General features: G+C 35.1%; 1 protein-coding gene across 11 annotated transcripts in view; it reads right to left on the bottom strand.

Moving 5' to 3' along the window:
• Positions 1-16,358, bottom strand: part of LOC144437266 (uncharacterized) — a 183,425-nt gene that overhangs the window by 156,160 nt on the left and 10,907 nt on the right. For 10 of the 11 annotated variants that reach the window (XM_078126179.1, XM_078126183.1, XM_078126175.1 and 7 more), the window contains exons 3-6: positions 13,688-14,065; positions 12,714-12,830; positions 1,367-1,489; positions 763-879 (exon numbers count right to left, since the gene is read on the bottom strand). In XM_078126179.1, coding sequence (XP_077982305.1) covers positions 763-879; positions 1,367-1,489; positions 12,714-12,830; positions 13,688-14,065 — 735 coding nt within the window. The remainder of the gene's footprint in view (positions 1-762; positions 880-1,366; positions 1,490-12,713; positions 12,831-13,687; positions 14,066-16,358) is intronic. The other variant, XM_078126182.1, reaches the window with a different exon arrangement.

A 16,358-nucleotide genomic window follows, 5' to 3' on the forward strand; every position in this document is an offset into this window, starting at 1 on the left:
AATTTCAACAAAATCACAAAAGATCATTTCTTTTCAAAATGTTGTGGAGAACCAGCAACATGTAAGCAGCAATTTCTTAGTCTTGACAAAGACAAAGACAAAGATATTAGAGTAAAAATGATGTCATCACCAGAGGTTTCTCCAAAAACCCTTGCAGGAAATCCCAAAAATGGCTGAATACATGTTAAATGCAGTAGAGCTTATTTGCAAGATTTTCAAGTATGGGTTAGAGATGGATCACAGATATCTTCATAAATAAGTTTAGGTAGAACCAAACTTACCCATGAACATCTCTCTTACTAGTTTCTAACTGACTTAGAAGTCTACCATTGGTAAGTTTGTTTATTGACAGTTTCAAAATAGTCACTAGAGGGCTTATATAATAGTTTGATATGCAACAGTGTTGCAAAAACATGCATTGTTAGAATGGCAATATACTGGGTAGAAATAAACTCTTTAGCCATTGTTCAAATGCTATCAGTAAGATGTATTCGTTTTATGAAATACAGCATTGTCGGAAATGAGCTATGAAGATTTCTATTGGCCGATACATCAAGGTCAAAAAAGGTCAATTGACTTCTAAGTAGAGTATGGTGTCACCCAAACTCACTGTGAGTTGATAGCAGTTATCAATGCAAGCTTGCTAAAGGCAAAAATAAGTCTGACTGGAATTTTCCTGTCTCCATTATCCCATATCATAAGCTGAATTATAATAGAATAATTTATTAAATCATGCACAGAGAACTATAAACAAAAGCTTACTAATTTCACAGTCGGTGCCTGTATAACAGGCTGGACATGAACATGTATATGCTGAACAACTGGTAGCTGTACAAATCCCTTGATTTTGACATGGATTGTTTGCACAAGGATTTAGTACTGAAAGAAGAAAGGTGAATAGATAAGAACAGATGAACATAGGAGAATGCTTAACAACTTCACAATTATCAGTTATATAATTATCATGCTAGGTATAATTTTAAAAACACGAATGAAATAATACTTCAATTTTTCATACTAAAAACTATAATTTTTCTTAAAACAACAGACTCATGGAGGAACACAATATATAATTTAGGTGAAAAAGATATGGTTTCATTCAAGTTGATATTCAATAAACAATGAGATCAAAACTATGAATTAATATTGAATGAGTTTAATTCAAAGTAAAAGTACTAAAGTTATATTTTCTAAATTCTATATAATAAAGTACATTTTGTATTTTTGTTGTGCCATTTTTTATTTCAAATGTTGTAATAAATACTAATGTTGTTTCATTGTGCTTTACTCTACACTGTCAGGTGTATACATGCAAAAATGTATTATTAAAGTTGGGAAGAAAGACAGGTAAATCTAAAAATCTTACAGAATTCACAGTTTGTTCCAATGTAACAGGTTGCACATGTGCAACTATAAGAGAGGCAGTCAGTGGCTGATTGGCAAACTCCACTGTTCAGGCAAGGACTACTGTCACATGGGTTTTGTAAAACTGTAAGGAAGAGTAAACTAAAGTATTTGAATAATAGATATTGGATGTGATGATTTTTTTAAGAAAGAAGTCTTATAAGTATTAATGAAAATAGATTTTTACAGCAATAGTTACTGTTTCATTTGCAAAAAACTGTAATTTGTATTATACAAAACAATTGTCTTTGCTGAAATTGAAAAGACCAAAAAGGAATAACCAGTTTCATGTGAGCAAGACAGTTATAATACCATTTAGTTGTGAATTGGAATTTAAAAATAACAAAAACATTATTTTTAACTATCATATCTTGCAGAGATCGTTTTGAGGCATCTTTCAATATAGATGATCAAATAACATGCTTCAGAATCAGATGCATTATGTACTGCTTGTGAAGATCGACATAGACATAGATACTGCCGATCCAGAATACCAAGGTGGTTAATACATATTTTGTGTTGGAATATTGTTGTTTGTATAGATTGATACAACAGGATGTGAGGCAACTCAGTGCTGCACTTAAATATTTCAGACTTTCCTGGTGTTTCATTCACATGAAAGATGAAGACAGCTGAATAAGAGTAAGGAAGTTACAGGTAACAAATTTAGCTAGAATGGTGCAATGTATACATAAGATGTTATGTTATAGACTGGCCTATTGAAGCAAAATCATGTTGAATTCTCTGTACCTGCAATAGTGTTTTACCTCATGCTAGAGGGTCCAAATACAACAAGAAGGTCAACTTTATTGTCATGCGCACCTATAGTTTAATGTATGTGAAGTACATGGAGCATAAGTTGTGGTGTTGACCAAGAAATTGAATGTGCTTTATTTTTGTGATGCGCGCAGGCAGTAATATTCTATTTCAGGTACTGAGAATTGATGGTTGACCACATGGGTTAAGTAATGTATGATCAGGAATACATGTAGTGTGGATGAAAAACTGGCAAGTCATGTAGACTCTTTGAAGTTTAAAAAAATATGAAGCCACAACAACAACAACAACAACAACAACAACAACAACAACAACAACAACAACAACAACAACAATGAAATCCTGCACAGGAGATATTAAACACCAAAATGATGTAATACAAAGCAGCATTATGTGGGCAGAGATGGTACAGGTAGCATGATTTGGTTGAGTTGCATAAATCTTTACATACAAATGCCATAAATGCATGATTGTACATCAATTACATGTAAATATCACATGAAAAGCAAGCAGACAGGATTAAAACCAAAACAATGTACATGTAGCCTAGATGAATTATTAGCTCCGAAGAAGATATGGACAGTTCAACTACAATGCCTATTAAGATATTAGTGGTGAGAACAATCATCAACTCTGGTGACAAAGTGTACTAGTGTAGTAGGCTGGGAAGACAATAGGTAATATATAATACACAATGGTAACAACTTAGTTCTTGCTAGTTTCCATCACTCTCCCTGAAATATAAAACATGAATCACCTAAAAAGCTCAAAATATACATTCACTTGAAATGATGTGTCTTTAATAAAGAGAAATGTATTTGCTATATTTAGCACCTTCATATTCACCAAATTTACAATGAGTTGCTCTGTGATTTTCACAAATTGAAAGTTATGATGTAAGCTAATTTGTTCTTTAATGAGACACTAGATAGTTTTTCTAACTATAAATGTACAATGTCTGAGAATGCGACATGATGAAATGTGTTATATGTTAACTACAATCATCATATCTATTTCACAATGTTGGTCACACAGCTTAAATGCCCTCCAGATTTGCAAAGACATAGTCACTTCTACTGACTATAAACCTCAATCTACAAAATCGATACCCTTGCTAATACAATATTACAAAAGAACAATTTTGTTAGCATATTAAAAATAACTCTTACTTATTAGAAAATTAAGTAGAACAATTTTCTTCTAGTGTTTGTAATCTGTAAATTTAAATGTCACAATTATTAATTCAAACATTGTACCAAATGTCTAAAAACTGTAACTAATGTGAGTATTGTAAATCAATCTCTTTTAGTACACTAGTCAGTAAATGAGTGTTTTCTCTTAGGGTTGTCCATGAAGACAGTTAGGTTTTAAGTATAAGTATCTATGTCATTTGTTACAATGGTTATAAACATTCCTTCAATTTTACAATCCCCATCAATTTCAACCCAAACTTCCATAAGTCACACTTGTGTCCAGTAGAACAGCAATATCGGTGGTCTACATACTGATAGGTACTTTTTAACTGAAATGGAAAAAGTATTTAAAAACAACTGTTCTTGAAGTACTAGCTGAGTATCAACTTTTAGACCCAGTGACAGAGGAAATTTGAGGGGAATGTAAAACAAGCAAAGGATATCAATCAATTTTGATATTATTATTTGCTAGTAGTAATAATTTAAAGTTTGGACAGAAAGACAGACAAAAAATGTCGATCTTTCATATTTGACTGTAAGTTACGTCATGTCACTACGCCCTCACCGAGGGCGCCCCATCATGGCGTACCTTACAGACTGTTTTAAACTTTCATATTTAATCTTAAAATCGAACTACCCAAATATTACGCACACACATTAGTGGTATAATTATTAATATTATGGAATATATTAAATCATGACCCAGAGAACTAAGCAAATCTTACTATGTTCACAGTTGTCGCCTATGGAACAGGCTGGACATGAACATGTATATTCTGAACAACTGGTAGCTGTACAAATCCCTTGATTTTGACATGGATTGTTTGCACAAGGATTTAGTACTGAAAGAAGAAAGGTGAATAGATAAGAACAGATGAACATAGGAGTCAGTTGAATAATTTCATTGCTTAATTAAAATTTACATATTTCTGACACTTTAATAACAGTATAATTTAATTTTAAATAAATATTACAAGAATATGATAAATGGTTGCATGTTATGTCATCAAAATCAGTAAGTGCAAATTCTTCAACACTGAATCAATATTAATATTATCACATTTCAGAAACTTACAAATATATGTAGCTATTTGAGTTACTAGTATTACCAGTATTGTTTTTGATAAGTGTGATCATTTGAATGAAAAAATTGTGGGGAAAAGACTACAATTGTAATACTTTCAAAGTGATATAATAAAATACAAAGGTTTTGTGGCTTTTTCAAAGTTGCTCATCAATTTTTTTTTTATCAACAGTAACATCAAAATTGAAAGATTGATTATTTGTCCAGGGAAAGTTGAATAACTGGTATTTACTAGCTTCTTCAGGGTGACATTTTTTCTTAATCATCTTTCTATTTCCTTCAAAGTATGAGCACAAATGTTGTTGTTTTGGAAAACAGAAAAATAAAAATGAAATTGACAACTTAAGTCAAATTATAAGCACAATGTTGTTTTGAAAAACAGACAAATAAAGATGAAATTGACAACTTAAATCAAAATTTAGGGAATAATAGGAAAGCATAAGAGTCTTACAAATCTGGCAAGAGTCTCCAGAGTAACACCCTAGACATGAGCATGTATGCATTAGACAGTCAGAGGATACTTCACAAAGTCCACCATTCTGACAAGGAGTTGAGGCACAAGGATCCTGTATAGCTGTAGAAAGTATAAGGGTGATATCTCTCCTTTTTAGTATAGAAAAGCTATGTCCAGTATTTTCAGCTTGAGAGTTGAAAACTATGGAAATAGAGGGTAGGGGAGAAGTTTGGGGCACCCCAGTGACTTCATGTGTAAAAGTACTAATGGAAACTTTATACTGAGAGTGTAGAATATGAGTGTCAACTTGAATTCTTTTCCTTCCAGGAGATAGAAGTATTGTAGTGAACATGCATATATTCTACAATGTACGCTATTGTACATACTGAGCAAAAAAGAATTTTAGGCCCAAGGAATTCTAAGCCAAAAGACTTTTCATGGTCTAGAGACAATCCAGTCTCTAGCATAAGGATTGCTGGACTGGTAAATTTTACCTAGTTTATAATACCACACATCAAACTATATATAGTACATGTAGTAGAATAGAAATTGATACATGACTCCATTTTATATTCTAGTATTAATAAAGTTACCCTATTGGAATCTAATTTTTGAAGCGAGTATTTAGCTTTTGTCCGAATCACCTATTTACGATAGTCTAATGTCAGGTGATTCCATTAGGAGGTCACCTGACCAAATGGCAGAGCATCATTATGCAGATGACATCCAAGTGATTCAGACGAAAGTTTCATAGTTGCTTCAAAAACTAGATTCCAATAAGGTGAATTTACTACTAGTAGTACATGTACATATTAATATATCAAAAAAAAAACAATTGACAAAGTTTTCTCATTATTTTAACTTCTTCATGTTAAAAAATATTTAAGAGCTAGATACTGGTTTGAGGAACAAATTGTCAAACAGCCTGCATTCCCCTAAAAAGGTAGAACACATATAAACTATCCAAACTTAATTCACCAAACCAATATCCAGACTGAAAGAACAATTGGAAATAAAACTTTAATTTTTGATTAGTTAATGTTAAGGTTACTTTCTCTATAATTAAAAGTTAACAGTTATCTAAATGTTAAAGATTTAATTTTAAAAGTATTCATTAAAAAATTATAAAATAAACTAGTTTCAATAATTGTTTCTGTTTAATCCAATATACTTGCTAAGGGTCAATATATGAGTGTTTCCTCTTTGGTTTGTCTTTGAAGACAAAGTTAGTGATAATTGGGTCCTACATTTATAATGGTTATAAACATTCCTTCAACTTTAAATCCCCATAACTTCCTTGTCAAAAGTCACACTTCATCTTGGAAGATACTGTTTTATCAAGTTTCTTTACTTGTCAATTACATTCATAAACAGACGTATATATGTTAAGATCGATTTCTGTATAAACATGGCCTTTTTCTAATCAAGTGTATGTCTTCTGTGACAAACCAGAAAATTATACATAATAATGTACTGATCTTGACATTTTTAGCTAAGGACCATATCCATATTTCAACATATTGCTTTGAAGAGTCCAATTTGACACAACCAGACAATATAGAGCACTTTTGGGGAGTGCTCAAAATTGGTAATTTAGGATAGAAGTGCACCCTCTGTGTTAGTCAACTTGACATTCTGGTTCAACCTTGTCGAACTGATTAGTTACTCATTCAATACCCCATCAGTGTGCACGTGGTCGCATCAAATTGCCAAACATCTTGTTATAGTTTTTCATTTCTGTTGTTACTGATTGATTAGGTTTATAGTTTCCATATCATCAATTTGTGTTGTTTTCACATTACTGTAGTTTACTATTATATAACCAGGGAAGGCTATAAATTTGGTAATAACTTAACGGCACCACTGGATATCAAAATATATGGACTTGTAATTGTATCAACAAAATAATATGACAGAACCCCCATGACATGTGAGTGAAAACGTGGTGTACTTGGGGTATTTGCATGAGTGTTTGTGGTGTTCTCTGCGGCTGTACTTTAACAAGCACAGCGAGTGAACAGTGCAGCAGAAAACACTGTAAATTGCACGAGTGCAAATACCCCTGATCACACACACTGGTTCTGATGCAGCATGGGGCATTCTATTGTTATTATGTATGTTTATCTGAAACAACAAAGTTCACTAAAAACGACGCTATGCAATCACACACTTTTGTGTAGAACAAATGACTGCATCCTCATTTGCATATCATTTGCATGTAGGAATGCAATAATGTTTTCGGTATTGCACTGCAGTGAAAATACTATGTGTGTGCATCAGTGTACGTATAATCTCTGCACATGTATAGTAATTTATCAAGTCAGTACTACATATTGAATATTAAATGATCTCTGTTGATTGAGACCATATGTCACATTGTTTCATTGTGTTGACACAATGTCATAGGTAAGGTTTTGATGTCCTGTGGTCATATTTGCTTTGATACTATAATGTATTGAATTCCCTGTTGGTAAGAGTACTATTATAGGGCAAAACACCACTATCACTACAATGTGTCAGGTTTTTGCCAACAGCTAGGACACTTCAAAGCGAATGTACATCTTCCCATTGTTTAAAAGGAGAGGTTTGCCAGTTTTGACACTTTTGACATGAAAGGAAATATGAAATACTGTCACAGAAAATAATTGTTGAATGTTGGTCATTATCATTTCAACGTTCACAAAAAAGTCACTTCACTTTTAGTTTTACCATTTAGTATTATATTACTTTGTAAGTTGGTTAGACCAAAAAGTTTCCTTTACTCATTATTTTTTAGAAAACAGTAACCTACTAAACTAAATATAGTGCTTACGAAGTTCACAGTCATTGCCTTGGTAACAGGATGGACATGAACATGTATATTCTAAACAGCTGAGAGCTATACATGTCCCTTGATTTTGACATGGACTATTTGAACAAGGATCAAGCACTGAAAGAAGAAAGATGTATTTTTTTGAAAAAGGTGTGACAGAAAGAATATTAACTTTAATAGAATCCCTTCATTGCTCTATAGAATCAATATTTTCAATCCACTTGTGGTTGGTATGGTTGCGATAGCGCTTATGGAGGTTGTCGTATCAGTGCAGAAAGGTCATATCTGCTATGTAATTGTATAGGCAGATACGACCTTACTGCACTGACACGACAATGTAGTTAGTGATTTCTCATAATGCAAACCAAATAAAATTTTATAGTATAACCGTGTGTAATTGAAACCTAAGATACCCTACTGAGGTTAGTTATGAGGTTTGTGTCAAGTTCCAAATCATGGACATTAAGGCTTTCTTCAAAACTACTCAGATGTGATCAGCTTTGTGATTTACAACCATAAAAATATGTCATAATCTGACTATCTTAAAGAAGAAAGATTGTATAGTTTGGCCACTAGGGGAGCTGTTCACCTGCAGACTTTGGCCAGGAGTGTGGTATGGATCAGTATTAATCACTATAGTACTGGAGAATACGTTGAAAATTGTCCTTTTCCACCATTACATGAAAAATTTTGAAAACATTCTTGGTCAAGTGAAATACTTCTGTTTCTTCTGTTATCAATTTTCAAAATTTTGCGATAACATGAATTTTGTTTACACCCATTTTTTGACAGCTTAATCTTCCAGTACCACCAGGGATTTGGCATTTGAAAAGTTTAACCCACATTCTCCCAAATTTGGGATACCCTCAAGTGAAGGTACATTTATACTGGAGAGTAATACTTATGTGACCAGAAAATGACATGTTAGATGATCTCATTGGTGTGCCACCTATTATCAAAACAACAATGTCTAATGACAACTGATAATAAAGCCAAATTGCCCTTATCTCCAACACTTTTGTTTTCAGGTGACAGCTAGACCAAAGTAGTCGCATGACCTGACACAAATCTCAAATCAGAGATGATCACTGAAGACCGAAAGATTCACTATCATGTACACTCATTTCAGTTGGTTAACAGGAGTGCTAGTCTAGAGGCTATATCCATGGCATTGAATCTCAGGATCTCTCTTCACTATGTTTTTCATGCAAATAAGTAAACTCCCAAATAAATAGTGTGAATAGTGTATAAGTAGCATCCTGATATGACAAATATACCATATTTGAACATTATGTAACTGCCCCCAATAAACATTAACTTATAACTTGGCAAAATTTTAATAACAAGGACATGATGTTAATAATTGAGTGGGTGGCTTAGTTTGAATTTGAAATTTCACCTCAGCGCCTCCTTGGTTTAGACATGAGAAGAGGTTTGAAGGAACAGATAGCCTCTAGACTACAGGAGCACTTACCAAAGACAAATCTGTCAGTCTAAGATGTTCACCTAACCCAGAGGTTATAATATATCTTACAAAACTGATCATGTCTGAGTGGTCTGAATCAAAGCCTAGAGAAAATTCAAATCAGCTTTAAAAACAAAGTAAAGCAAAGATTTTTATATTGATATTAATCTACATGTACATTTTATAATTTCCATACAGCTGAACTCTGCAAATATAAAAACTCTGATGTTGTGGCAATGAAGGGTTCAATTAAAGATGTTTGTTTGGTTGTTTGGTACGTTTGTTTTGACAGCATGAATGAATATATATATATATATATATATATATATATATATATATATATATATATATATATATATATATATATATATATATATATATATATATATATATATATATATATATATATATATACAGAAAGTAGTATACACTGATTTCTCTTTTTTTAATATAAAATGCATGAAATAAGTCAAAAAGAAAAATTAATCAAATAATGAATAATCAGCTTTTTAATTTTTTAAATAAGGATTAGGAAAAAATAATTGATGGGACAAAAAGAATCTTACTAAGCTGGCAAAAGTCTCCATAGTAACATTCTGTACAAGAGCAGTTAAAGGATGAGCAGTCAAGAGATGATTCACAAGTTCCATTATTCTGACAAGGACTTGTGATGCATGGATCCTGTGATGGTGGAACTGTAAAGAAGAGTAGGCTTAAGTATTGTGGCATTAACATGTATCTGAAGTACTTGTGGTTTTGCTATAAAAATAGTATCGTTTCCTTGATATGATTCCAACATTAGCCTGTTTTATACATCTCAGTCTGTGATTTTGCTTCTCTGTCTCATTTTGCTTGTAATGCCATCAATGGCAAATGATTTATTTAACCACACCCACAATGGCTGCAGTTACCAATAGGCCTGTTTGTAGATATTTACATAATATTTGCTATGTACTATATAGTATATGTAAATTATTTTGCTCTTTTTATGCTCATTTAAATCTAAATGAGGGCACAATTAAAGTTTGACTTCATTTGACTATAGTCGATTAGACTGACTTACATTATCACTCCCCATTGTGACCAATCAGGCAGGGTATTCTTAAAATAAGTATTTTGTACATGTGTTGACAGTCTGCTCTAGCTGTAACTGGAACATTTCTTGAAAGTGTTAGTTATTTTACTCAATCATAAAATTGTACAACCTGAACAGTATTGAATCAACTGTGGATACATGTATCAGTGCAGCTGTACACCTAATATGATACAATAAATCCTATGAAATTGGTTTTTAAGTCCGCACCCAAAAATCAGCTCCCCAATGCAAGCTGTTACTGTTACAGTACTACTAGGGTAGAGATACAACTGGCATCTAATTATCATGTACAATGTCTGATTGTTGCAATTTTGCAATTTACTGTTAGTTGTCCAATGGAAAAAATGATACAGTCCAGTTACAGACTAGTGCAGCTTTCAATGTAAGAATTGGTACTCATGAGATATGAGGTCAGAAACTACATTTGAGTAGAACTAAACATTTCTCATACTTTCTTTTCAAATTAATTTTTAACGCAAAGATGTTTCTATCCAAAACTATCACATTTTATGATCAATAATTTACATAACAATAGGGCTCCCCAAGTTCTCTTTTTAACAATTCATTGATAACTACATGTATTGGCATGTGGTATATTCTACCCAAGGTCCTTTAACTTCAACCAAACTTATTGCATGTCTTATGATTTCTCATTTTGTTTTCTAAGTCACATATGATAAAGGCAAAAACTACATTTCCAAACATTAATAAAGAAAACTCTGTGTCAACTATTTTAACTTGAAGTACCACAAGTGGTGTTTAGTCTATTGATTTCTACCAACTGCCAATATTTATTTGCTAATAAAAATTATGTCATCTTTCATGAGCAAGTTCTTCTCAAAAGAGGCCCTTTTGAAGCAGACAAAGGGTCTTAAATGACTGTACATACAATGGACTCTTAAATCACAGTTTTCACAAGCAGTCTACAACAATGAGTATTATGGGTATACTGAAAGGCCAATTTGAATAATACGAGCTCAGATAACTTGACCCTACCTTGTTTTCCTTGCCAGGATTATTCAAGTTTCATAGAAAATATTTGCAAGATAAAACATTGTAATGGGAAACTTTGCAAAATTCAAAGATGTAGTTATATCATCATGATTTTTTTAGTGTTATACTTTCAAAAGATAATACTTATTGTTGCTTGTAAATGATAACAGTATGATTGAAATCACAAAAGGAAAAAAAGTTACAGACTACAACACACTGGAAGGTATTACTCTAAGTTGTACCTAGTGTTTTTGCAAAGGTTTGGGAACGCTGGTTACAAAATGGAAATCAGGTAAAACTTACACCGATTTCCATACATACGACTGTGCTGTACCTAGTACCTATAGAACTTAGGTAGATTTTGCCTATCACCTTTAACAAAAACATTGGTACATGTACTACAGGTTACATCATCACCCTTCAAAATATCAAAAATGTACCCATTTGTGTATATTATGGTTGAGCTGCATCATACGTTAATATGGCCAAGTCTGTTTCATATTTGATTTCAATTTGTATGCAGTCCAAAAACCAGCTCACCAGTCAGACGAGAGTTGGCTCTCATCTCTAAATGTGAACATAGTGTTACTGATATGAAATATGAGACTGAGAATCGTGACATCAACTGGGACCACAGTCGGCCCAAATGCATTACACACTCACCTACAGCGTAGTAGTCCCCGACTTGAACCACTCTCTCACAATTGACTAGCCTACCCCGACTCTGGGTTGACTTTAAACTCTTCATGTTTATATTTTAAGTTGGTTTAAAACAAGAGTTGACTCTGTTTGTTCAGTGTGAACCCCCCCTATAGAATTCACAGTAGTGAGAGTAGTGAGACTACTTATATGCATTATAGAGGTCCCCGCAGTGCAAACCTCATGATTTTTTTCTGGACTCTGACTCAGAAGTCTCAATGACTTGTTTCTGATATTGCGTTACAAACCTCCTTTACCAAGGGTGTCTCGATCTACACTTTAATTGCCAAGGTTGTATCTCGATCATGTCACTTACCAACAGAAACAAACTATACATTTGTAAATTGTGTCATGATGCAAGACCTCATTTAAGTTCAGTTTTCCAGACCTGTTCTCCTACATCTGATTCATCATTAGTGGATAAACATATACAAGGTACATAATACATTAAATACATGCACAACACGGTATACAAACATTTTGTCTTGTTTTAGTTTCTAGAACTTTTCAAGTATTATGACCTGTCCCAACAAGAATAAAAATACATAATAAAATATTTGCAATCAACAATTTTACAACTTCCATTATTTGTTATTTTTGTGTGCTTACTACAAAGTAGTGTTGGTCTGGTTGACAAAGAGGCTTAACTAGTAAGATGCTATAGAAATATATGTTCTCATAAAGTTATGACAAATTGTAATCTAAAAATGACTACTGCAGTGGTAGTGCTGCTTACCGATTTCACAATTGGTCCCGGTGTAGCAAGTAACGCACTGACACACATATTGATTATTGGCTGCATTGAAGCAGGTTCCACCATTAAGACAGGGATCAGCACCACATGGATCCATGACTAGAAAACAATGTTGATAAACAGAAGGTATATGAAGCAATAGTTTGCAAAGGACAAAATACCATACCATACTAAATTAATGTGCTGCTCAGTAATTTCACTATTGATCAATTAGTTAGGGCTGACATCAATAGTTCAATAGGATAAAATAGGATAAAAAACTAAATTCTTTTAGTTAGGGTGCAAACCCCCCCTCCCCCCCCCCCCTATCCCACTTCTAACTTAAATAAATTGATCAAAATTGATAATTCTTTCAGAAAGCACAGTCAATTTCAAATCAGCGTGTCGTATGTAGTACTACAAATACTTAAAGCCTTTGTTCCCAAAATGTATTTTAGTGCTGTGCATTTGCTATAGGAAAAATTCTTCAATTTCTTGATTTTACAACATCTGTTAGAAATATTTGTATTTAGGGATACAAAACAAAGTCCATTAAAAGAGAAATCATTTTTGTTGGATGAGAACTAAAATGGTTCAAACCCCACCCCACTAAAAGAATTTAGTTTTTTATTCTACATTGAACTATTGAGCTTGCCCCTTAAATGCTTACATGCCAAAGTCTGGTAACAATCACATTATAGGCCATACAATATTTTGTCAAGAAAGAGGGTTACATTTAAGTATTTTAACCTTTCACATATACAGTCATGCACACACAAAAATGGTAGCTGAATTCAACACATATGTGAAAAACTTGTACCCATGAATTGACACCAAAAATAACACTATTAGTCTACAGTCTCTTAAGTTAAAAGTCCTGCCTTGAAACAAAAACTTGTCAAAGTAGACCTAAATATTATTTTTCAAACTACAGTTCAGCATTAATTCCTGTCATACCACTCCCTAATATTGCTTACCTCCACTCCAAGAAAATCGAAATCCATTATACTCTATATTTTTGTCTGTTAGAAAGTATGCAAAGAAAGTATCTCCAGTGATGGTGAGGGGAACTGGTGCAGTGTTGCCTTCATAAAAGTAAATTTCACCCTCCACTGTCGCTGCATTCAGATGAGTGTCTTCGTCAAATTGTAATCCAGGACCAATGTATAATTCATCCTTTGGTACTTCTATCCAGAAGGTAGTGTCAAACGTCAATGTGATTTCCTCAGCTCCAGGAATGTATACAAGAAGCAATTTATTATCACGTGCGTCATAAGTGTTTGGATAGTTAGGTGATGCCCAACTGCCTGATGAGCAATCAACTCCATAGCAGGTTTCAACATTACCCACTGGAACTGTAAAAGACAGATTTTAAAAATGACAAGGCTTCATAGAAGACACAGTCCCCCCCCCCCTCCTACTTTATATCTATGTGACTGAATGGAGACATGATTTAAAAGAAATTGGTGGCAACAAATAAATACTAGAAAGTGTCTGTTCTATCTATCTATATAATGTTGGGATTATAGCATAAGTCATATAATCGCGGTTAATGCCAGGGGATGACTCCCACCAACTGCACGGGTTGCAATCCGAAACCAAACACTATTCTCCTATTACATTATTAAATATAGATACCAATTCACATCCTCACTCAGTCTTTCACTGCCAACATTCGCACAATGAACACAAGCACCATCACTCTAGCAAAAAATTTATTTGCCAGAGAACTCGGCCTACCACTCAGCTCATCCCGGCTGTCCTATTGTATACTGGTTAAATACTATAACACGCGATGCCTCACAACACTAGCAGCCGACCAAAGAGAGCTCGTAAGACTCCTGCACGCTACAATTCTGGCTCAACTAGTACTTCCACCGACCGTCAGACATCGGCCCATGATCCATCCACGGCAATGAGTAATGTCATGAGCGACAACATCATCTCCAGCAGCCAGGACCGACTGGACACTTTCATAAAAGAGATGGTCAACACAGCCTTATGTACCATCCCAGGCACGACACCATCGTCCACTGCTCATTGTCAATCCATACGTCCATCCACAGGACCCGTACCCGCTCTAATTGTCTCCCGCCTCGGAGGCTGGTCCGGACCACACCCGGCAAAATTTTGTCGCGCTACCACAAACATTCCAGAACTTGCTACCCAGCGGACCGTATCTGAACAACAACAACAAAGCTCATCCCGGAAGTTCGTCGTTGACCTCACGAGGACATCAACCTGATGGGGGTGCACATTCCACTTCCAATGTCAACATCCGGTGCAACATGGCGGCACCCATACCAAACACACATATCGTTCGACAGCCACCAACTCAACCATCCACCGATGCCATACTCGCCGCGACCTCACCACTCCCGGCCACTGTCCCACCAGCTCACCTCCACCTGCCATTCCTTGACAAGTCCATGCTCAATTCTCTCACGAATCCGGGTAAGTTTATCGAATTTTCCGACCTCCACTCGGACTCAATGAAGCCCAATAATAACATTATGGAAAAAACTCATCACTTTTGACCAGGAATCACAGGGTATTGTAACATACACGTCCCAGACAAAGAAAAAGGCTGTCACAGACTTCTACACGTTGCTGGAATGCTTCACCATCTTCGCTGCTTATCGTTCATTTTACTGAATTCCCATGCGAGGCAATACCCCTCTTCAATTATCTACGGTACATGGTCTCCAAAGCACGTACCTACAAGCCGGAGGCTTGGCTTGGCTACGACCGCGCATTTCGTCAAGAGGCCACCCGCTATGTTGGTCTTTGTGAATGGTCCTTACCAAACGTCAACCTAGACATGCACCACTTCACACTGTCACCCCACTTGCTACTGCCTTCGTGCTACACGTGTGGTGAAGGGGGCCACCTCGCACATCTATGCCAGAGCTATGCCACCAATCCATATACTTGGGTAAACCATGATTCTCAGCTGAGCCACTGAGTTGCCCTCACCTCCCATTTGCCAGGACTTCAATCGAGGCAAGTGCCAAACACCATGCAAGTACAACAGAACACACAATTGCTCGACATGTGGATCTCCTGACCACCCAGGACACACCAACCTCTAGTCAGACACCAGGTCCATCAAAACGCGAACTTCTCTCCCCGAGCGATACCCTCAACTTCGCCTGTAAATGCATACCACATGATCGACCTCAGCACGACTACAAAACACTCACAGCCAACATTGTATTCAACGCTAACTCTGCAGCGATGTTCAGTGGCAGTATGATTCCTTCCCATCCCGGACGGGTCTGCCACCACGCTTCAGTCTTCCTGGCTTCTGCTCCCGACATAGACCTCGCCGCTGACGCGCCTTCTATACTAGGATGTGGGGGATACTATGCAAGCCACTGGTTCTCCTACCCATGGCCCCGACACATTGCCAATGACACTAACACTAACTACCGAGTATAATGGAAGAACTACTTCCGATTTCTGTAGCATGTTTAATTTGGGGGCATTTAGTCAATAGTGTTCAAAACACAGAACTGCCCTATATAAAAGGGATCATGGCAAATCTATGCAAATGCAGGAAATTCAAACAGCTGTACAGAGGAATAGCTTCTGGGTCTTGTTTTCAGCATTTTTTGTGTACTCCAAAATTCACACAAGTCATGAATC

This window comes from Glandiceps talaboti, chromosome 7 (genome assembly GCF_964340395.1).
Source record: "Glandiceps talaboti chromosome 7, keGlaTala1.1, whole genome shotgun sequence".
NCBI lineage: Eukaryota > Metazoa > Hemichordata > Enteropneusta > Spengelidae > Glandiceps > Glandiceps talaboti.